This window comes from Zootoca vivipara, chromosome 15 (assembly GCF_965207765.1).
Source record: "Zootoca vivipara chromosome 15, rZooViv2.hap1.1, whole genome shotgun sequence".
Classification (NCBI taxonomy): domain Eukaryota; kingdom Metazoa; phylum Chordata; class Lepidosauria; order Squamata; family Lacertidae; genus Zootoca; species Zootoca vivipara.
Window position 1 is genome coordinate 10,709,677 of NC_142598.1, and position 22,643 is coordinate 10,732,319.

At 47.0% G+C, this 22,643-nt stretch overlaps 1 protein-coding gene across 7 annotated transcripts in view; it reads left to right on the forward strand.

Moving 5' to 3' along the window:
* CYP4F22 (cytochrome P450 family 4 subfamily F member 22) overlaps positions 1–19,361 on the forward strand; it is a 45,814-nt gene extending 26,453 nt beyond the window's left edge. For 4 of the 7 annotated variants that reach the window (XM_088658789.1, XM_088658790.1, XM_035141016.3 and 1 more), the window contains 9 exons: positions 3,788–3,915; positions 6,706–6,827; positions 9,165–9,432; positions 9,767–9,833; positions 11,082–11,211; positions 11,913–12,046; positions 14,722–14,786; positions 14,964–15,046; positions 17,685–19,361. In XM_088658789.1, the coding sequence (XP_088514915.1) occupies positions 3,788–3,915; positions 6,706–6,827; positions 9,165–9,432; positions 9,767–9,833; positions 11,082–11,211; positions 11,913–12,046; positions 14,722–14,786; positions 14,964–15,046; positions 17,685–17,862 (1,175 nt within the window). In that variant the 3' untranslated portion in view covers positions 17,863–19,361. Of the gene's footprint in view, positions 1–3,787; positions 3,916–6,705; positions 6,828–9,164; positions 9,433–9,766; positions 9,834–10,940; positions 11,212–11,912; positions 12,047–14,721; positions 14,787–14,963; positions 15,047–17,684 lie in introns of all 7 variants that reach the window. The other 3 variants (XM_088658787.1, XM_088658788.1, XM_088658786.1) reach the window with 1 other exon arrangement.
* Positions 19,362–22,643: the final 3,282 nt, after the last annotated feature.

The window sequence follows — 22,643 nt, forward strand, 5'->3', positions numbered from 1 at the left end:
GGCATGCGTAGAAGCGACTTCCGGTGCTGCTCTGCCCTATTTCCGGTGCCCACCCATGGGCAGAGCGGCCCCAGAAGTTGCTTCTACGCAACTTCCGGTGCCGCACCGCTGCTGATCCCGCATTTTTCAGTGGGAGACTTGGCAGGTATGACCTGAAACTTGTCAGACCATGAGTCTTGTGCCAGGGATAAGTGTGTAGAGCAGGTGCGGGGAACCTTTGGCCCTCCAGATGTTACTAAACTACAACTCTCCTCATCTTGGCCATTGGCCATGCTTGCTGGAGCTGGTGGTAGTTGCATTTCAGCAACATCTGGAGCGACAGGGGTTCCCCGCAATTGATGCAGAACAGGGATCTGCAACCTGTTCATTTGGTTTTTCCAAATTACAGCTTTACAATCACATATCCAACATACAACATAAAGACAAGATTCCATAGAATCTCCTGGACTTCCCTTCTCTCTTCTCTCCTTTGTGGGTTAATCATTTCCTCCTGCATCTTTTATAATACAGTCAAACCTCTTCTTACGTCCATCTCCACTCGCGTCCATTTTGCCCAACGTCCATGGCAAACCCGGAATTAACTGGCAGGTTTGCCACCGTTCGCGCATGCGCAGGAGCGGCGATTGCCGTTCACACATGCGCAGAAGCAGAAGCAGCAATTGCCATTCACACATGTGTAGAAGCGGGCAAATGCCGCCCATGCCTGTGCACCACGGCACCTCTCCCAGAGACTCGTTTCGACTTCCGGACGGGCCTCTGGAACGGATTGTGGTCATGAGTAGAGGTTCCACTGTAATCCAAATCTTTTACCTCCCCATTATATCCAAAATTCATCATTAAACTACAAGGGTTATTCCAATCTTACTAACAATTTTAACTGTTTACAATGGTTTTTAAGATAAATTATGTATTTCCCCCATTCTTTATTAAAATTTTGGTTTTCCTGATTTCTGATTCTTCCGATCAGGGATCTGCAACCTGTTCAGATCCAGGCCCTGCTTTTCACCCAAACATGCCTTTGGGGACCCATTTTCAAACTTTTAACCATATATTTGCACGGTGGTAGTGCTTCTATCCCGACCCACCAGTTAAAGACCTGTAATATAGAGGTTCAAAAAGGATTGTATGCTGTCTACCAATGGAGTGCTTATCCTACCATGCATAAGCTTCCAGTCACTTTGGAGTCATAGAATCATAGAATAATAGAGTTGGAAGAGACCACAAGGGCCATCCAGTCCAACCCCCTGCCGAGCAGGAAACACCATCAAAGCATTATTGACATATGCCTGTCAAGCCTCTGCTTAAAGACCTCCAAAGAAGGAGACTCCACCACACTCCTTGGTAGCAAATTCCACTGCCAAACAGCTCTTACTGTCAGGAAGTTCTTCCTAATGTTTAGGTGGAATCTTCTTTCTTGTAGTTTGAATCCATTGCTCCGTGTCCGCTTCTCTGGAGCAGCAGAAAACAACCTTTCTCCCTCCTCTATAGGACATCCTTTAATATATTTGAACATGGCTATCATATTACCCCTTAACCTTCTCTTCTCCAGGCTAAACATACCCAGCTCCCTAAGCCGTTCCTCATAAGGCATAGTTTCCAGGCCTTTGACCATTTTGGTTGCCCTCTTCTGGACACGTTCCAGCTTGTCAGTATCCTTCTTGAACTGCGGAGTGATAGATAGGTCTTGATTGGGCTTGGGTAGGGACATCAGACAGGACCCTGAGATGGTTAAGCTGCTTCCATACCTGCTATAGTAATGAAAGCACAGTATGAGAGTCGTTTTTACAGCCAATGAAACAACAGAGCCTACTTTACCTTATAAGAGTTACCAGCATTACAACACAGGACAAGACAAGCCACAAACAAAGGGGAATCTTAGGAGTTTAATTTCTACCTGGATCAGCCTTTCATTTAAAGACAGCTATAAAATTTAACAGCAGCCAGGAACATAGAATTGTAGAGTTTGAAGGGTCCCAACGGTCATCTAGTCCAACCCCCCCTGCAATGCAGGAATCTCAGCTAAAGCATCCATGGCAGATGGCCATCCAGCCTCTGCTTTGAAACCTCCAAGGAAGGAGAGTCCTCCTGAGGGAGACTGTTCCGCTGCCGAACAGCTCTTGCTGTCAAAAAGCTTTTCCTAGTGCTTAGTTGGAATCTCCTGTCTTGTAACTTGAAGCCGTTGGTTTGAGTCCTACCCTCCAGAGCAGGAGAAAACAAGCTTGCTCCATCTTCTACGTGAGAGCTCTTAAGGCATTGCAACCGGGGAGGGGAGTTCCCTCCCCAGTTGCAAGCTCAGAAATTCCCCTCTCACACTGCAGTTAATCTTGAAAAAGCACTCATAGAAGTTGTTGTTGTACCCTTGATCTACTACACAGTAGTACAATACTACACAATAAAATCATTCTCTGCAAGGCTTCTAATTTGTGGACGCCAGAAAGCTACCACTATTCATCTCCCGAAGGGGCTGTTGCATCATTGTTGAGCTGACTTCACAACTGCCGCCTAATTAGGGCAACTAATTACCTGCCGGTCTATCGACTTCTGATTGGGAGATCAGTTGGTATCTGTTCCTTTAGAACTTCCTTGCGAAGAGATAATTTTGTATCCACAGTGACGCCCCTTAGTCTCCCAAGACAACCTCACCAGATCGATGTCCTCTGAACTCAGGGTAGTTCATGCAGTTCAACATCCTGCCTATCAGGAGTAGCAAACCAGATAATCCCAGGGTGGCCAGACAAGGATAGGATCCGGAGGGATCTTGTGCCTGAGTATGGCAATTCTGCTTTTATCTTTCATGATCATTAGCTACTAGTAGAGCAAGGGAAACGGGTGGCGCTGTGGTCTAAACCACTAAGCCCCTTGGGCTTGCCAATCAGAAGGTCAGCGGTTTGAATCTCTGCAATGGAGTGAGCTCCTGTTGCTCAGTCCCAGCTCCTGCCAACCTGCCAAGTTTGAAAGAACACCAGTGCAAGTAGATAAATAGCTACCGCTATGGTGGGAAGGTATATGGTCTTTCCATGCGCTCTGGTTTCCATCCTGGTGTCCCGTTGTGCCAGAAGTGGTTTAGTCTTGCTGGCCACATGACCCGGAAAGATGTCTGTGGACAAAGGCCAGCACCCTTGGCCTAAAAGCAAGATGAACGCCACACCCCATAGTCACCTTTGACTGGACTTAACCATCCAGGGGTCCTTTACCTTTATCTTTACCTTTTTTACTAGTAGAACTAGTGGTAAGGTAAATGTAAAGGGACCCCTAACCATTAGGTCCAGTCGTGGACGACTCTGGGGTTGCGGTGCTCATCTCATTTACTGGCCGAGGGAGCTGGTGTGCAGCTTCTGGGTCATGTGGCCAGCATGACTAAGCCATTTCTGGCGAACCAGAACAGCGCACGGAAATGCCGTTTACCTTCCCGCCAGAGCGGTACCTATTTATCTACTTGCACTTTGACGTGCTTTCAAACTTCTCGGTTGGCAGGAGCAGGGACCAAACAATGGGAGCTCACCCCATCGCGGGGATTCGAACCACCGACCTTCTGATTGGCAAGCCCTAGGCTCTGTGGTTTAACCCACAGCGCCACCTGCATCCCTAGAACTAGTGGTATACCTAGGCAAAATTGAGAGCTGCACAGCTCCACCCATTTTATCCCAACAGGGTGGATGTTTTGATCTTTGGGGTGTGGTTTTGTGGACCTGGCAGTTCATCTTCTCTGGGAGTTTCACTGGCTGCAGGCAGGCCGTTCCGCTGCCAGGATAATGCAGCTCAATGAGCCTCTGTTTCCTTGTGCCAGGCGATGGACTACTTCTGAGCAGTGGGAAGAAGTGGGGACGACATCGGCGGATGCTCACCCCGGCTTTTCATTTTGACATCTTGAAGCCTTACATGAAATTCTTCAACCAGAGCACAGACATCATGCACGTGAGCTCCTTCAAAATACTCATGCTAATGTGCTTCCGCTCCATGCTCTTACACAGGGGTCTGCAAACTATGGACCGGGGGCCGGATGCGGCCCACCAGGCTTGTGAATCCGGCCCACGGACCCTGATGCCCACTCGGTCAGTCTCCGCACTGAGCTAAACCGGCGTAGTGTTTCCTTGAAAAGAAGCCGTGGGCACCTCGCCGCATGGGGACTGACATCTGCGACACTGGCACGCCTTCGGATTGGCTGCAAGAAGCCCCTGCAGCCAATCTGAAGCCACGGACGCCTCTGGGCAGGCAGCGACGCTGGCGCAACTTCAGATTGGCTGCAGGAAGATCCTTATGATGTTGGGGCTACAGCACTGAAGCTAGCTTGCTCCAGTTACTTTACTTTACAGGGATGTGCCTGTAAAGTAACTGCACTTTTTATTTTTATTTTTCAAATAATTTTTATTGAAGATTTTCAATTTAAACATTAATCACATAATCATAACATAGACTCTTAACCTCAGAAACAATATAGAAAAAGAGCACAAAAAAGAAAAAAAGGAAAAAAAAGAAAAAAGCAAAAATAGCAAAAAACGAAAAAAAGAAAAGAAAAAATTCTTTAAATCTTATCCAATGTTCACTGACATAACTTCAGCTTCCCCGTCCCTCCCTCCCCGAGTTCATTTTACACCCCACGTCAGCAATTTTCTCGTATCAAATACAATTCATAATGTTAATTATCACTTCACCAATTATTTTCATCTTACATAAAATTTTATCCAAAAAAAAAAAAAAATTCAATCAAATCTCTAAACTAAACCCCTTAGCCTGTAATTTCCCTAAAAAATATTCCCAAATTTTTTCTTACTAAAATCACTATTTAAATTATTAAAGCATTCTTAACCCCCCCCCTCCTTCCCCTGATTGGCGATTTCCTGCAAACTTTGGCCAGCTCCTTTTAACAATCCATTTTTAAACCATTTTAGACATCCCGTATTAAAATTCATTTTATTTTTTCACCCCACTCCATCCCTCGCCCACTCCATACCCCCTCCCTCTTTCCACTTTTCCTTCTGTTGCACAACTCTCTTTCTCCGCCTCTCTTTCCCAACTTTCTTCTCTGTTCCCCCCCCAGTACCATAGCTTTCTCCAAACTTCCATCTTTATTTGAATAACGTGGCCCAGAATCTGGACTCCCCCTCCCACTGAGAGACCAGCATTCCGAGTCGAAGCCGTCTGCATAAAATCAATGTCCTTTGCAACTTCTCCCACAAGTTGCTCCGGTTCTTCAGTTTCAGGCTCTTCTATCTCATCCTGTAATTCCAAAGTGTCATTTGGGGAGAACTCTTGTAGCACTTCTTTAAGACTTTGTATCTGTTTCCCATATTGCCGGACATCTTCTCCCAGCTCTTGAACAAGCTGTAACACAAGTTGCAGTCTCTCTTTGCTCAGCTGGGAATTCATTGTTGTGTCTATCCAGTTCCTTTGTGTTCTCAAATTACGATGAAGAAGGCATGGTTTCTTTACCCCAAGATGGCGCAGATTCCAAATCCTTTATTTATTTATTTATAAGATCCAACTTAATTTTTCTCAATTTAAACGTTCTTGTCCCAGAGATCTAATATTTCCGTGCCTCATTTGACAGTTCACAAACTCGTTTTTTTTTTTAAAAAAAAAAAATCTTCTTAACCGGTGGAAGCGCTCTGTCGGCTGGACTTTGTTTCCAGGGTCTCGCCTCCCGGTTTATGGAGGGCTCGTTCCCAGATTCAAACCTTTCTTTGCAGAGATCTACAAGAATTTCTCCTTCCCTTGGCTCTGCCCCACAGGGAAGGGTCTTGCTTAATTTTTTTTTTTTAGCGGTTTTTAAGGTCCCGATCTAATGTATTGGCTGCGGGCTTGGTAATTGCTCGCTTGTCTCGGGTGGGGGGGGGACGACCTCCGTTTCCTTTTTTGATTCCCCTCCCCGGACCAAATGATTTCTTCTTAGTAATCCAACAAATTTTACTTACAAGTCCAATCTTAATTCAATTTTGGAGGTATCTGACGCTCAAATTGTCGTCGGCACGGAGCTTTGCATCCCAGAGGTAGCAATCGACCCAAGGCTCCGTCCCGCTCCGCCGGCTCTCAGCGCACCTCGCAAGGCGCATTCCGGGCGGCGGACGGGACTCAACGGAGCTCGGCTGGGTTCCCACGGTCCCGGAAAGCCAAATCCGGGGGTTCTCCGAGGGGTCGCGGTGCCCTCGCGACTCCCCCCCTCCTCTGGGTCGCTGGGGACTTCGGAGCCCGAAAATCCCCCGCCGATCGCAAATGGCGCCAGACCGGAAGTCCGTAACTGCACTTTTTAATCCTGCTTTGCTCCTCTACTTTAGAATGTCACATCTGCAGTTAGCACTGAATAAACTCATGTTTCATTTTCAGGGTTGATATATGTGTATCCATGGGCTGTGCGTGTTTGAATATAATTTAAACATGACATGGAAGCATGCCTCAAAGGGGCCACGCAGTAGGGATACTACACAGTCAGCTGCTGAAAGAAAGTTGTTTTCAGCTCTTTCCCGCATAGATATTCAATATTAGCATCTGTCTGTCTGTCTGTCTGTCTGTCTGTCTCTCAGTCTCTCAGCTTCACTCATCTCCCATCATTGCACCCACTGTGTTATGTGGTTGTGTGCCCAGCCTGGGCCTTCCCCTGCTGCCCTTCTGCCCATGCTGTGTCACCCCACTGGTCAGTCCTTCGCCGTGCTCTTCATTTGCTGCCTTCCGAAATGTTGATTCTTGTGCTCCCCTTCCATTTTTTGGCAGGCCAAGTGGCGCAAGTTGACCTCGGCAGGCCCAGCCTCCGTTGACATGTTTGAGCAAATCAGCCTCATGACTTTGGACACCTTGCAGAAATGTGTCTTCAGCTACGACAGCAACTGCCAAGAGTGAGTAGGCTGGCAGAAGGAACGCTGGGGGAACTCGTGGCTTTCCAGATCCTTTGTCGCCCATCCTCTAAGTTGTTACATAAGGGCCTTTACCCATTGATTCTGGAGCAAGCTAGATTCAGTGCTGTAGCCCAGAATTGATGCTCTTTCTCCCCCACAGAAAAAGATACGGGGTTATGTTACGTGACAGAATAGCAAATGGTGCGTATGACTCACTTCCGTAGCAATGCTGAGCTTCAAAATACAGTGGTGCTTCGCAAGACGAAATTAATTCGTGCCACGAGTCGCTTCGTCTAGCGATAATTTCATCTTTTTTGCCGCGGCAAAAAAAAAACGCCGAAAAACTTCGCCTTGCGAAGCGCGGCCATTGAAAACTTCGTCTTGCGAGTCACCAAAAACATCGCAAGATGCTTTCGTCTAGCGAGTTTTTTGTTGTGTGAAGCATTCGTCTTGCGAGGTGCCATTGTACACACTTCCCCACATCTGGGGATCACTGGAGATGTGTTCATGGTCATGGCTTCCCCTCAAAAAAACCCAAAAAAACCCCCAACAACCACCCCTCTGCGGATTGAAGTTATTTGAAGGTGTAAACAAGTGTTCCTTGGAAATCCCTATAAGGTGTGTTTGCAGGGATCTGCAATAGTTCAGCAGCTTTGACAATGCCTTTAATGTTTTGCACAGAAACAAAAGTACTCGTGTTTCTCCTAAAATAAGACGGGCCCCCAAATAAGCCATGGCAGGCTTTTCATGAGTAGAATAAATATAAGACATACCCCGAAAATAAGCTGGGGGGGGAGCAGGTCTGGCAAGGAAAGGAAGGCATTTAAGCGCCTTCGGAAGAGCCGGCAAGAGGCAACAGCGCGCTTGCTGGCGACCTTCTTCTTTTCATGCCACTCGCAGTGTCCGTCTCCACCGCCGCCGCCGTGCTTTGGGGCTTGGCGTGTGCTCACAGCCACCTCCGCAGCCCCCGGGATTACCGTCGCTGCAGCCGCGCTCCTGGGTGCTCTCGGCACTTCCCCCGCGGCCGCCTCACTGTTTTTTATGGGGGTGGGAGCCGCTTCGGGGAGCACAGCGCAGCGCGAAGAGCCTGGTGCGAGGCAGCTGCGGCTGCAGGTGAAGCCCGGGATCTGCGTGGGCGACTGGGGGCGAGCGCCCTGAGCGCTACGGCGGTGCCGAAGAGGCGCCCGATCAGCTGAGAGGCGGGCTACCGCCCTGTGCGTCTCTCTCTCTCTCCCTGTGCGTCTCTCTCTCTTTCTCCCCCTGTGCGTCTCTCTCTCTTTCTCCCCCTTTGCGTCTCTGTCTCTCTCTCTCTGTCTCTCTCTCTGTCTCTCTCTCTCTCTCTCACACACACACACACACACAGCCCACCTCTCGCTTCCTCCCACCTTTCCCCCCTTCCATTCTACCGGTATGTGCCCAGCCATGAGTTGCCTGTTGATTTCCTCTTGATGGCCGAGACAGAGAGCGGGGCAGGCAAACTGAAATTAAAACTGCAGCTATGGTAGGAAAGACAACTTGCATTCCTAGGCTTCAAAGGTTATGCATATGAAAGAGGAGATTAAGGAGATAGATAAAGACAACTTCCTATTATCACCTTGCCTTTGTCCTGAAAGGTAGAAACCTTATGGTAGCCATGAGATCTGGGCATCAAAGGAAAGTACTTAACAGCTTTCTGGTAAAGCCAATTGTGATCTCAGGCAGCCCTGAGAGACAGAAACGTGATTTCTAAATAGAGAAATAAACACAGCCAGTTGTACAGCATCTGTAAAATTCATATCAAAAATCATTTCCCTGTTATGATCCAGCCCCCCGAATAAGACATCCCTTGAAAATAAGCCATGGTGTGTTTTTTTGAGGAAAAAATAAATATAAGACGTGTCTTATTTTAGGAGAAACACGGTATTTCACTCAGAAGCGTGGCTGTGTTGGTCTGCAGCAGGTTCATGAAGCAGAGGGCTGCCTTGGGATGCTATTGAACTCAGTGGGGTTTACCAATGAGTAAACACCTAGCATTGTGCTACACCTGTGTTATTGGGGCATCACAAGTATCCATTGGCAGTACTCCACTAGATGTTTCTCCGTGGGCATTCTAACAGCAAAAGCCTAGGCTTTTTGGAGTTTCAGTACTAATGAGAAACAGGTACTGTTACCTGTTAAATGTTAAATCTGTTGGGGAGTTTTTCAGCTGTTTGGGCCTGTGCTGCTTGCTCATACTGGAGCCATGTCAAGACCTGAACAATGTTCCCCAAAGAACCTGTTCTTAGACTCCAAGGACAGCTTCTGCCGAGACTTCCTCCCATGTCTTCTCCTGACAAGTAGACTTTTTCTATGTTCCAGGAAATCAAGTGACTACATTGCTGCCATCTTAGAACTCAGCAATCTTGTCGTGCTGCGGCAGCATGCCCTGATCCACCATTTCGACTGGCTCTACTACCTATCGACGAACGGCCGCCGCTTCCGCCGTGCGTGTGACATTGTGCACCGTTTCACAGCCAATGTGGTTCAGCAACGACGAATGGCACATAGCCGCTTGGGGGACGATGCCTGGCTCAAATCCAAGCAAGGCAAAACTGTGGACTTCATTGATGTTCTTTTGCTGGCAAAGGTACTAGGCAGAAAGACGGCAAGGAAAGGGACTTTTATGGGAACTGATGCCCTGCCTTAAGAGGAAGGATGCCATCAACTTGGGAAAGCTTAACCCTGTGGCGTATAGACGAAGTGGACCAGACTCTCTAGGGACAAGGGAAGGGAAGAGCCATAGCTCAGTGGTTAACCATCTGTGTTGCATGGAGAAGGTCCCTTATCTGAAACCCCGGAGATTCATTTCCAGTCAGTGTGGAGTTGAGCAACACTAACCAGTGGTCTAACCCTGGTGCCCTCTACTGGCAGAGATGCTCTGGTCCTTGTGTCTTTGCAAACACCTGTCTTTGTGCTTGCAGGATGAAGAGGGCCGCCATTTGTCTGATGCTGACATCGCAGCTGAAGCGGACACGTTCATGTTTGAGGGTGAGGTGCCTGGATTGGGTCTGGTCAGTCACTGTTTGCAGGATCTCTCTGGGGTGGCAGAAACAGGGCACAATTCCCATTCCCCCCCAAGTCACAGAAGGGCAAGAAGGATTTTCAGGTCATGTTCAGCAACTGAGTGTTTAGGAGGGGTTGAACTATGGGTTCTGACCCCCCCCCCCCCAATATGAGGTGAAATACTTCCCAGGGAGGATCATGGTGTGCTGTCCGTGGTTCTGACCTGGTGCTGCCCCAGTTCTGCTGCATCCCACCTGCAGCCTTTATCCACAGCCATTGGGGTCAGGTCATTCATTGTGCGCTGGTTTCCTGAGACACAATACTTTTGTTTCAGTAAAACCCAGACTCTGGGGTTATATGTGCAACTGGATGTGAGGTGGAGGGGGGGGAGGGAGAGGGGGAGAGAGAGGGGGGGGCTCTCTGGGATTAGATGAATTTGTCAACTGGATGATCCTTTGAAGGTGACCCGGAAACTACAATTAATCCAGAATGCAGCAGCTCAACTGGTGACCGGGAGCCAAGACCATATGACACCGTTCCTGAAAGACGCACATTGGCTCCTAGTATGTTTCCAGGCACAATTCAAAGTGTTGGTGCTGACCTTTAGAGCCCTAAACAGCCTCGGTCCAGTATAGCTGAAGGAGCGTCCCCACCCCCCATCGTTCACTGAGGTCCAGCTCTGAGGGTCTTCTGGCGGTTCCCTCACTGCGAGAAGTGAGGTTATGGGGAACCAGGCAGAGGGGCCTTCTCGGCAGCGGCGCCCTCCCTGTGGAATGCCCTCCCATCAGATGTCAAGGAAATAAACAACTATCTGACTATTAGAAGACATCTGAAGGCAGCCCTGTTTAGGGAAGTTTTAAATGTTTGAAGTTTTATTCTGTTTTTAGGGCTCTGTTGGGAGCTGCCCAGAGTGGCTGGGGAAACCCAGCCAGAAGGGCAGGGTAGAAATTTATGTTGTTGTTGTTGTTGTTGTTGTTGTTGTTGTTGTTGTTGTTTCCTTGTGCTCAGGGGTAGTAGGTCTCCAGCTTTACTTTGGGGTTGCAGCTCAGTCCTCTCCAGTTGGGATCTTCCAACTTTTGATACTATTTACAGCCGACTGCAGGTCCAGAGAAATCTTCCGATTGGACCTTCTGTTGCCAGCCAGTGCTGTGGTTGCGCTGAAGCTCCAGGTGAGCAGGCAGGGGGCCCTGCATGCCTCTTTTGTGAGTTCACACTCACTCTCCCTCCCCGCAGGCCACGACACTACAGCAAGCGGCTTGTCCTGGGTGCTGTACAACCTGGCTCGACATCCCAACTACCAAGACCAGTGCCGGGAAGAGATTCAGAACCTGCTGCGAGGCCGGGAGACAGAGGAGATTGAATGGTGATGGGACATGAAGGGGGCAATCAAGAGGGTGGCAGGTAGAACTGAGCCCAGGTGTGGTTGCTCATCTACAATGCAGTTTACCGTTTTTGTGCATGTATGTCCATCTGCATGTGCACAGCTTAGAAAATAAGATAATCCAGGGAGGATTGAGTGCTAGGCTCTCATTTCATCCACTCTTGCCAATGAGAATGAAAGTTTTCCCCTGACATTTTGAGCATCCCAAGGCAACCCTCCCCCACAGTTTGAGGACCACTGCTGTAGAGCCAGCATTTTAACAGACAAGCACAAAGCCTTGCCTACAAATCTCAAAGAACAGCTATGTTTCTATTATATAGGGAAAGTCTGCAGGCGCCATTATTTGTGCTTCTTCAAAGAGAGTTTCTGCTTGGCACCGCTCCTGTTGTCATTCCCTCTTTTGAAGTGAGGAAAACGGGAACACGGCGAGGGGCACCCATTTCAACAAGAATGATACAATGCAGTCAACACAGCCTTGAGGCAGGCGCGGTTTCCCACATGTTCCCTACCAAGGTCCCCAGAATGCAACATTCACGGCACATCCCAAGGGCAGGAAAAGAAAGAGTAGATAGAGGGGTTGCCACCTGAAGCCCTGCGCACTGATGCTACAATGCACCGACTCTACAGTTCCGTGATGCCAGTTGGCCATCATAAACAGTAACGGTGATGTTTCCTCTTTTCAGGGAAGACCTCTCTCAGATGCCTTTCACCACCATGTGCCTTAAAGAGAGCCTGCGCCTCCACCCGCCAGTCACGGCCATTTCCCGCCGCTGCACCGAGGATGTGAAACTGCCTGACGGAAAGATAATCCCCAAAGGTACCTGGCCTTAGCCCATCCCATGCCAGTTGGCATCACCATTTGCCAGCACCTGGCAGGTGGGCTTCTTCCCCTCCCCCCCGCTACATCCTCCATCTTGCAGCAAGGGCAGTCTGAGGATCAAAGGGGCTGCTGTGCTGTTGTATTTTTGCTGCACTATCAGAACAAGAGATTCCGTGAGCCCTAAACTGGTGGTAGGGAATTAAGTCCGTATTTCAGAATGTCCCGCGGGAATTGGGTTGCTTGTTTGGCTTGCTCACTCTTATACCATGAAGTCTTTACGTATAATTTAAAAAGGTAAAGGTAAAGGGACCCCTGACCATTAGGTCCAGTCGTGACCGACTCTGGGGTTGCAGCGCTCATCTCGCATTATTGGCCGAGGGAGCCGGCCTATAGCTTCCAGGTCATGTGGCCAGCATGACAAAGCCGCTTCTGGCAAACCAGAGCAGCACATGGAAACGCTGTTTACCTTCCCGCTGTAGCGGTTCCTATTTATCTACTTGCATTTTGACGTGCTTTCGAACTGCTAGGTTGGCAGGAACGTATAATTTACTTAATGTAAAATAAAAATAAAAATTTCAAATGCTTTGAGGTACATGTTTTCTATAATGACTAGTCGTCAGATTAATCAGAAGCCGTATTTGACGCAAAATCGTATCAGAAAATGGGGGAGGGGATGGAACCCCCACCACCATTTTGTTCACTGCCATGGTTGTGAGTCTAAAAGTGTTGAGGAAGGACATTGATAAGAAATTCAGCCTCGCTAATTGGTTTCAGTTGTTCTCCTGTCCTCTGCTCTGCTTCTTTGGCTTCCACTTTCAGGAGATCAGGCAACACATGGTGGGATCCGGTTGTGCATTTTCAAGTGCACATTAACAAAAAGATATGAGTGAGACACGGCTCAGAGAGGCCGTCATGTCTCCCTGGTGATATATAGTCTGGACCTAAGTGACAGCGACTCATAAAAACATTTTTGATTTGACTTTTTACCTTGCTTTTCCACCATAAGGACAATCAAGGACCCTTAACAGCAGCATTCTTGATGGTATGTCCCACGGGTGATTACCGGTGACAAGTAAATGGTATGTTAATCCTTGGAACATACCATTGAATATACCATAGTACTGAGAAGCTTACAGGGTAGGCAAGTCCTTAGGCCTCTTTTTGTAACCGCAGCAAGCTAGGCCTCTGGATCCCCGTTGACCTTCCTTTGCCTTGTGCTTGACCCGGTGGGTAGGATGCCTCGGACTCGGCTGCTACCATCGCTCACCCCTAACATAATAATAATAATAATAATAATAATAATAATAATAATAATAATAATTTATTTATACCCTGCCCATCTGGCTGGGTTTCCCCAGCCACTCTGGGCGGCTTCCAACAGAAACATTAAAATACACTAATTTCTTAAACATTAAAAGCCTCCCTGAACAGGGCTGCCTTCAGATGTCTTCTAAAAATCTGGTAGCTGTTTTCCTTTTTGACATCTGATGGGAGGGCGTTCCACAGGGCAGGCGCCACCACCAAGAAGGCCCTCTGCCTGGTTCCCTGCAACTTGGCTTCTCGCAATGAGGGAACCGCAAGAAGGCCCTCGGAGCTGGACCTCAGTGTCCGGGCAGAACGATGGGGGTGGAGACGCTCCTTTAGGTCCTCCTTAACATCTGCTCCAGATGGCTGGCTGACCCTCTGGAAAAGACGTTGAGGGTGTGAAGAGAGAGGAGAGGAAAGCGAAGCCCCACTGCATGAACAGAACATTGCATCGTTCAGTCCGGACACCGAGGTCCAGCTCCGAGGGCCTTCTGACAGTTCCCTCCCTGCGAGAAGTGAGGTTACAGGGAACCAGGCAGAGGGCCTTCTCAGTAGTGGCGCCCGCCCTGTGGAACACCCTCCCTTCAGATGTCAAGGAAATCTTTTTTATTTTATTGTGCTTTTAATATTCTGTTGGAGCCGCCCAGAGTGGCTGGGGAAAACCCAGCCAGGTGGGCAGGGTAAAAATAATAAATGATGATGATGATGATGATGATGTACACAGATACCGCCCCACCCTTCCGCCCGCCCCAGCCAAAAGATGATCCCGAGTTCATTGAGAGCCAGCAACACTAACAGAGATGTGGAGCAATATTTGCTCAGAATGTACCATTGCAAAAAGTTAACGACAACTCTTAAGCTGAGTCCATAGTCCTTATTGTTCTGCTCCCATAATAATAATAATAATAATAATAATAATAATAATAATAATAATAATGGTAAAGGGACCCCTGACCATTAGGTCCAGTCATGACCGACTCTGGGGTTGCGTGCTCATCTCGCATTATTGGCCGAGGGAGCCGGCGTACAGCTTCTTTTCTTTTCTTTTATAGCTTCCAGGTCATGTGGGCAGCATGACAAAGCCGCTTCTGGCAAACCAGAGCAGCACATGGAAACGCCGTTTACCTTCCCGCTATAGCGGTTCCTATTTATCTACTTGCATTTTGATGTGCTTTCGAACTGCAATAATAATAATAATAATAATAATAGAGTTTATATACCACCCTATACCCGAAGGTCTCAGGGTGGTTCACAGAAAAGATCACAACATATACAATCAGAATAAAAACAACAACCCAACATCTTGTGCGAGCCATTCTCTATTGTGTGCATATCCACACGTTGATGAGAAACTCTTCTCTCCCCAGGGAACATCTGCCTGGTCAGTATCTTCGGAACCCATCACAACCCTGCCGTCTGGCCAGAGCCTGAGGTATCAGTTTCTGCTGTGTATTTTCAGCTTCTTCTCGTCTCCCTTGGGACCCTTTCCTGGGCCTGGGGGCTCCTCTAGGGGGACTCAGTAGGTCGTGTTGCTCATTTCATTTACTCCCAACTGCCTGGCTTCTTCTTTCCAGTCACCCATAAGTTCAGTCTGTTTTTGTCCTCATAGGTCTATAACCCACACCGCTTTGAACCGAAGGCCTTGCAGAACCAGTCGCCGCTGGCCTTCGTGCCCTTCTCAGCAGGACCCAGGTAACAGAGAACTCCGAGCTTCTTGTAGCCAGGTGTTAATTTTCTTGACTGCAGGGTATCGTGAGATATTCTGGCCTGGATGATACTGACAGTGGTCACTTCTTGGAAGAAGAAAGTCCTTCTTCATGCTGTGCACAGTCAATCTATCAAACTCCCTCTCCCAGGAGGCAGTGGGGGCCTCCAACTCAGATGGCTTTAAAAGGTAAAAGTAAAGGGGCCCCTGACCATCAGGTCCAGTCGTGTCCTACTCTGGGGTTGCGGCGCTCATCTCGCTCTATAGGCCGAGGGAGCCGGCGTTTGTCTGCAGACAGCTTCCGGGTCGTGTGGCCAGCATGACAAAGCTGCTTCTGGCGAACCAGAGCAGCGCACAGAAACGCTGTTTACCTTCCCACCGGAACGGTCCCTATTTATCTACTTGCACTTTGATGTGCTTTCGAACTGCTAGGTGGGCAGGAGCTGGGACCGAGCAACGGGAGCTCACCCCGTTGCAGAGATTCGAACCACCGACCTTCTGATCAGCAAGCCCTAGACTCTGTGGTTTAACCCACAGCGCCACCTGGGTCCCTAGGCTTTAAAAGAGGATTAGACAAATTCATGAAGCAGACTGCTGCAGGCGGAATAGCTCAGTCGGTAGAGCACGAGACTCTTCAACTCAGGGTCATGGTTTCGAGCCCCCATGTAGGATGTAAAGATTTCTGCACTGCATGGCCCTCGTGGTGCCTTCCAGCCCTGATACTAGGAAAAGCCCTCTCCTTCCGCAGTTATTCCCCAGAAAGAGCTTGCGGTCGAGGACATCTGGATTTATTTCGGTCCCTGTTTGAAAGGGGGATAGTTATCACTGGATAGAAGTCTCCAGTGCTGGTCAGTAAAAATGTAAACAGCTCATCTCACATAACATCAAACCATGAAGGAGACTGCTGTCAGTGGCTACTAGCCATGATGATAGGGCTGCCATACATCCAGATTTTCCCGGACATTACTGGTATTTCAAAGGCGGAATTCACATCTGGGGGGGGGGGATTTTCAAAAGGCGGTGCTTTGTCCTGGATCTTAGGCAAATCAATCATGGGTTTTTTTGGGGGGGGGCTGTTTTTGGTAAACCCAACTTTTGCCAACAACTTTGGGGATGTCCTGGTTTTTACTTTTTTTAAAATATGGCAACCCTACATGATGACCGTGCTCTCTGCCTCCACAGTTGTGAGAACAGGATGCTGGCCATTGGCCTGATCCAGCAGGCTCTTCTTACATTCTCACTGTATAATATTTTATTAACATTTTCGAACATTTTCACAATCGTCTTAATATCAAAGAATTACATTGTTTCATAAATTGACTATAGCACTTTTAAAAAGGCCTCCATTCTTCTATGAAAAGTTCGTCATTTTGATTTCTTAATCTCACTGTCAGCTTTGCCATTTCTGCCTAGCCCTTTACTTTCAAAAGCCTCTCTTCCCTGCTCTCCTTTCCATATCTGTGCATATGATATTCTCGTTGCCATTGCCGCGTACATAAATGGTTTAGTCATCATATTTGGAACCTCCATCTCTATTATGCCTATAAGGAAAGCTTCTCATCTCTTGGGAATAGCCCATTTAAATTTCATTTCCTTATATATCGCTTCCCAAAAGCCTTTAGCTTTTTTCCATGTCCACCATATATGGAAGAATGACCTGTTGTAAGTAAAACTGCTCCCTTTGCTTTATGGAGTATTCCAGAGCCCGTATGGAGTCCTTAAGTGGGTTCCCTATCGGTAGGAGAAAATAACAGAGGCCAACCAGAGTATGTTGAGAAGCAAAAGCGGCTAGTAAGACTGATCCCCACTCACCACACGCAGGAGGGAGGAGAACCCAGAACAATGGTGTGCAAGCCCTTATATAGACTTTTGAAATTGCCCACCCTGTAGCCCAAGACCACCTCCAAAAACATCATACATACTTCACAGAAGGAGGCGGTCTCCAGCAGAATTCCTGTCTGCCAGGATAGCTGATAATGGTCACTGATTGCATTACCTGGGCAGCCTGGCCATTCTTTTGTGATAGTTAATACTTTAGTTCCTGAGTCCAGGTCACAGGCTCACCCTATTCATACACAAATACATCCTTGAGACAGGATTTGTAAGCAAAAAGACAATGGGAAGGCTTTCCCCAGTTGCCTCCCTTACTGCAGAGGACTATTTGAGGTCATTGGGAGAGTCAAAATGGCTTCAGGGTTACGCTCCCATACTATTTCAGACACATGGTTCATATATTTAGATCTGTGTGCATTTAAGAATATTTATTCTATATTCGAGGCCTTAAAATTCTTATAACAGCCCCATGTATCTGCTTACATTTCCAACATATGCTTGACACATTTTTTTGTACACCTTGGCTGGTTTATATGTTGTTAAATACCACCTGTAAATCATTTTAAGATAATTTACTCTTAATTTACAAGCAGTGAATTTCATATTCTTTCCCCATAACTTCTCCCAAGAAGCCATATCAATACGATGACCTACGTCTTTGGCCCACGGAATGATTGTTGCCTGCTCTCCTTACATTCTCACCTTGATCCATTATTTCCTCTTGGCAGTGTGGTGGGGGAAAGGAATGTTGGGGAGCCTCTTCCACGACACTGACCTCTTTTACCTTTGCAGGAACTGCATTGGGCAGAACTTTGCTATGTCGGAGCTGAAGGTGGCCCTGGCCTTGACCCTGCTGAGGTTTGTGGTGAGGCTGGATGAGAGCCAAGCCGTGCGCCGTTTGCCGGCATTAATTCTACGGGCAGAAAATGGGCTGTGGCTACAGGTGGAGCCAGTGCGTACCCAGCAATGATCGGGGAGATGCACAAGATTGGAAGTCTCTGTTCCAGCGTTCCAGCCTGCACTGCAAAGTGCAAAGAGATTTATGGTGGCCTTCGTGAAGATGCTAGCAATAGCTCTGTGCTACATTAAAGATGAAACGTTTTGACCATAAAATGCAGTTTTGATTTTGCTGTAGATCCCTGACAGATAACGGCATTGTAATAAACAAAATCTGCCCTCATTCCCTTAAGGCAGGCATCCCCAAACTTCGGCCCTCCAGATGTTTTGGACTACAATTCCCATCTTCCCCGACCACTGGTCCTGTTAGCTAGGGATCATGGGAGTTGTAGGCCGAAACATCTGGAGGGCCGCAGTTTGGGGATGCCTGCCTTAAGGGGTACACAAGAGCCCTCATAGAGTCCTTTGTAGGTCCTCCATCAGTAGGAGAAAAGAACAGAGGCCAACCAGAGAATGTTGTGAAGCAAAGCAGCTAATAAGTTTGATCTTTATTAACTGTTGCAACAGGGTGTTCTCTCTCACACAGGAGAGGAGGACCCCAGAACAAAAGCATGCCTGCCCTTTATATAGACATTTAAAATTGCCCACCCTCCAGTCCAAGGCCACCCCCAGAAGCATCATGCATACATCACAGAAGGGGTGTAGCCCAAGACCACCACCCCAGACATGTCACAACTACATCACAGAAAAGGGTGGTCTACAGCAAAAATCTGAGTATGCCGGCTTCTCTCCTGTCAGGGAGACCTGATAAAGTAATGCCTTATCTGATTGCATTTCCTGGGTAGCCTGACTATTCCTTTGAGATGGTAAATACATAGTTCCTGAATCTCTTACGCATATTGATAGTGTGCTCAGCTTAACAGATAGTTGCCAGACTGTATTTACAGGGAGGTGTAAGCCCCTTCAGTCCAAAGACAATTGGAAAGCTTTTCCCATTTCCTTCCTCCTTGCAGAGAAATATTTGATTTAGGAGAGTCAAAATAGTTTCAGGACTTTTTCTGTACTGTTTTCAGTCATTGGTTTATATATTTATGTACGTGTTTGCCTTGTACATTTATGAACATTTATTATATATCCAAGACCTTAAAATTCTTATAACAGCACGCACAGAAGATCAGCCATCTCCACAGCAGTTTGCTGCACAACATTGGCCGTAGAGCAGGCATCCCCAAACTTCGGCCCTCCAGATGTTTTGGACTACAATTCCCATCATCCCTGACCACTGGTCCTCTTAGCTAGGAATCATGGGAGTTGTAGGCCAAAACATCTGGAGGGCCGCAGTTTGGGGATGCCTGCCTTAGAGGCCAACTAAGTTTGTCATAGGTATGAGCTTTTCAATAAGTGTGCATGCACACGAAAGCTCATACCTATGACAAACTTAGTTGGTCTCTAAGGTGCTACTGGAAGGGATTTTTTTAATTTTTTGTTTCAACTACGTCCGACCAACACAGCTACCTACCTGTAACTTGTAAATTGAATATAAGGAATGAAATGCGAATTAGAAATAAACATGTAACACCAAACTATGGGGGAAAGTTGGGACGCATTTAGGATGAAGAGGGGGAAGACAACTTTTCGGAAAAATTGTATCCAATTTGATGTAATTTGGTATTGATGCGTTAAAAATTTGGAAAACTAATAAATATTATTTTAAAAAGAAAAAGAAAAAGGAGGGAGAAGAGAGAACCATCAAGCTTTGCGCCCCGAGTGCCCCCTCCCCAAAGATGTGTCCTGGGCTCCAAGCGCTGGTTTCTCTGCCTGCCGTAGAGCCTGTCTGGTATCAGTAAGAGAATCTACTTCCTGAGTTGTAAAGGAGCACATCTTAAGGCAGGCTTTGTGGCTTAGGTTGGAAGAGGCTCCCTTGTTTACACTTCATGTTGATTGAGTGCTCTCCTTGGTCCTGATCATAAGAAGACCAGAGTCTGTAACCTTTGGATGAGAGAGTGCTAAAAAAAATAGTATAGTCGCTTTGCCTCTTGGAAAAATTTGCATGTTCCTTCTCTATGTAAAATATATATATTTTTATTGATACTTATCAAAAGATATATAACATTCATGCCCATTACAAAGTATCTTTTTCTAATACTGTACACCAGAATAAAAGAATTTTTTTTAATCTTTCTTAAATCTTAAACCTAAAAAGGAACAAGAGCAATAAGAAGAAAAAAGAAAAAGAGAGAAGAAAAAGAAAATGGAAATACTTCTGGCTCTCTGTCACCTAAATATAGTATTCACTCATTAACATCCAACTATTCTATTTTCTATAAGCCACTATTTTTTCAGTCTTCAAATCCAAGTTCAAAATCACTGACATTTATTAAGAATCGGAAACGTTTTTGCGTGAAAGAGAAAATATTTCCCTCTTCTAAAGAAGTGAGTGCCAATCCTTAAGTAGCCACAGTCCACAAAGAAGATGGAGGTGTCTCCAGGCTTGGGCCGGGGGGGGGGGGAATGCCCAAGTTTTGCAAAAGTACAAAAACATTAGAAAAAAACCTACATGGAGGGGACCACAGTACTCTTTGGTGAGAGAACTGCCGCTGAGATTTAACACTGCAAAGCAGGCAGCAAAGAAAAGCACAGAAATATAGGCTGTAAAACCTTTAAAAAGTGCCCACCTGGCGAGTCCCCGAAATGTTGCCTTTTAGAAGTTCTTTCCAAGCTATCTGATAAGCGCACTAGCCTTATGAAAACCCATGGCACAAAATAGTTTGGTCTCTATGGTACCGCATAGATTTTGAAAAAAATTGCATGTCCTTCACCTTTGCAAGAAAAAAAGCACCTGACAGCACATTTAGTGAAATGTTTGCTGCACTTGGCATCACTGGGCAAATTCCATAGGTTCTACATACGTTGTGGTTGAACCTTGTGTTGTAGGAGGGTGAACACCATGCACAGGTTCCATGGGTCCACAAATATACAGAGGGGAACGATGACCTAACAGGAGCCATTTTTTCCCTGCCAGATACGGAGGTCAAGGAAGGGTTACCCCTTGCTCAACGGGAGAAATAATCCCCACTTGACCTTCACCTGGATACGCCTTGCCTCTTTTGCATAGCTATCACCTAAACCCTTTCACAACTTCCCCAGAAAACATACATAATAATGCCTTGGCTCAGGAAACCCTGAAGAACCCTTACTTCTCTGGGTCTTCAAGCCCCCCCCCCCAAATTCCTATTTCACTTGGATCAGAAAAGAACAGTTTCTATGTCTGTAGAAAAGATATTGATATCAATACCAGGGTATTAGTAGCATGTTGAGGATTTGATTTAGGTCCAGCTAATTTTCTCTTCCTTCTTTGCTTCACAAACACACATCCCACTTATCTCAGATCCCACTCTGTGTGTAGATTATTAACCAGAGTGTCCCCAGGCCTCCCTATGAGAAAATATAGATCGATCGTTGTCATCTGTCCAAGCAATCAGCCTAGCAAAGGGCACCTCTCCATACGCAGAGAGCAAAGGGCAAAGCGGAAAGTGAATGACTAGAGACCCAACATCTTGCTGCTTCTTTTTACAAATATTGTTATCTCCATTTTGCATTGTTGGGGAGTGCAATGTGCCTTGCCTCCCAATAAGTCTTGCTTCCAAATTAGTACTGTATTCAACTGAGCACTGGTGTTTGGCTTAAAGGTGCCATTTAATCTTTGTCGTTACCCCAAATGTGTTTTTATGTGGTACCAAACATTTTATCAGTTGGTAGAGCATGAGACTCTTAACTTCAGGGCCATGGGTTCAAGCCCCACATTGGACAAGATATTCCTTGCATTGCCAGGAGTTGACCCTCAGGGTCCCTTCCAACTCTACAATCCTATGGTTCTAGCATTACTTTTCTTCTAAATGTTATTTTGCTGTAGAGTCACCGTGACATAATAAAGTGGCAATACAAGACAAAACACAAAATGAGCAGGTCACTTAAATTATTAACATGTTGTGATAAAACCACAGGCTGCATCTGTACCTGGAGTTAAAGTGTGTGCATATATCAGAGTGAAGCTGTGCAAATCTGAATTAAAATGGCGCATAAAGGCAAAGGGACCCCTGACCATTAGGTCCAGTTGTGACCGACTCTGGGGTTGCGGCGCTCATCTCGCGTTATTGGCCGAGGGAGCCGGCGTACAGCTTCCAGGTCATGTGGTCAGCATGACTAAGCCCCTTCTGGCGAATCAGAGCAGCGCACAGAAACACCGTTTACCTTCCCGCCGGAGCGGTACCTATTTATCTACTTGCACTTTGACATGCTTTCGAACTGCTAGGTTGGCAGGAGCAGGGACAGAGCAACGGGAGCTCACCCCGTCGCGAGATTCGAACTGCCCAAGGCTCAGTGGTTTAACCCACAGCGCCACCCGCATCCCGGTGCATATCAGAGTTAAAACACGGGCCTATGTGAATTGCAACGTGTGCATATCAGACCAGTGCCAGATTTACGTATGAGCTAAACAAGCTATAGCTTAGGGCCCCACTCTCTTGGAGCCCCCCCCCCAAAAAATTAAAGAAAAAATACCTGGATGCACATTGCCAAAATTTAAGGGGGGGGGAATGAAATAAAACTTACACATAGCAACAGTGTTTTGTGTTGTGTATGGACCTATTAGGTCCCTAAATGACCATATATATAGCATATAATCAACACAAAAAACAGCGACAATTTGTTGTTGACAAAGGACAGCTGGACAGAGGGCCCCATTACCTCCAGTAGCTTAGGGCCTCATCAAACCTAAATCCGGCCCTGTATCAGACGTAAAACACGGACACATCTGAGTTCAAACACCGGCATATCTGAATTAAAGCACGTGCA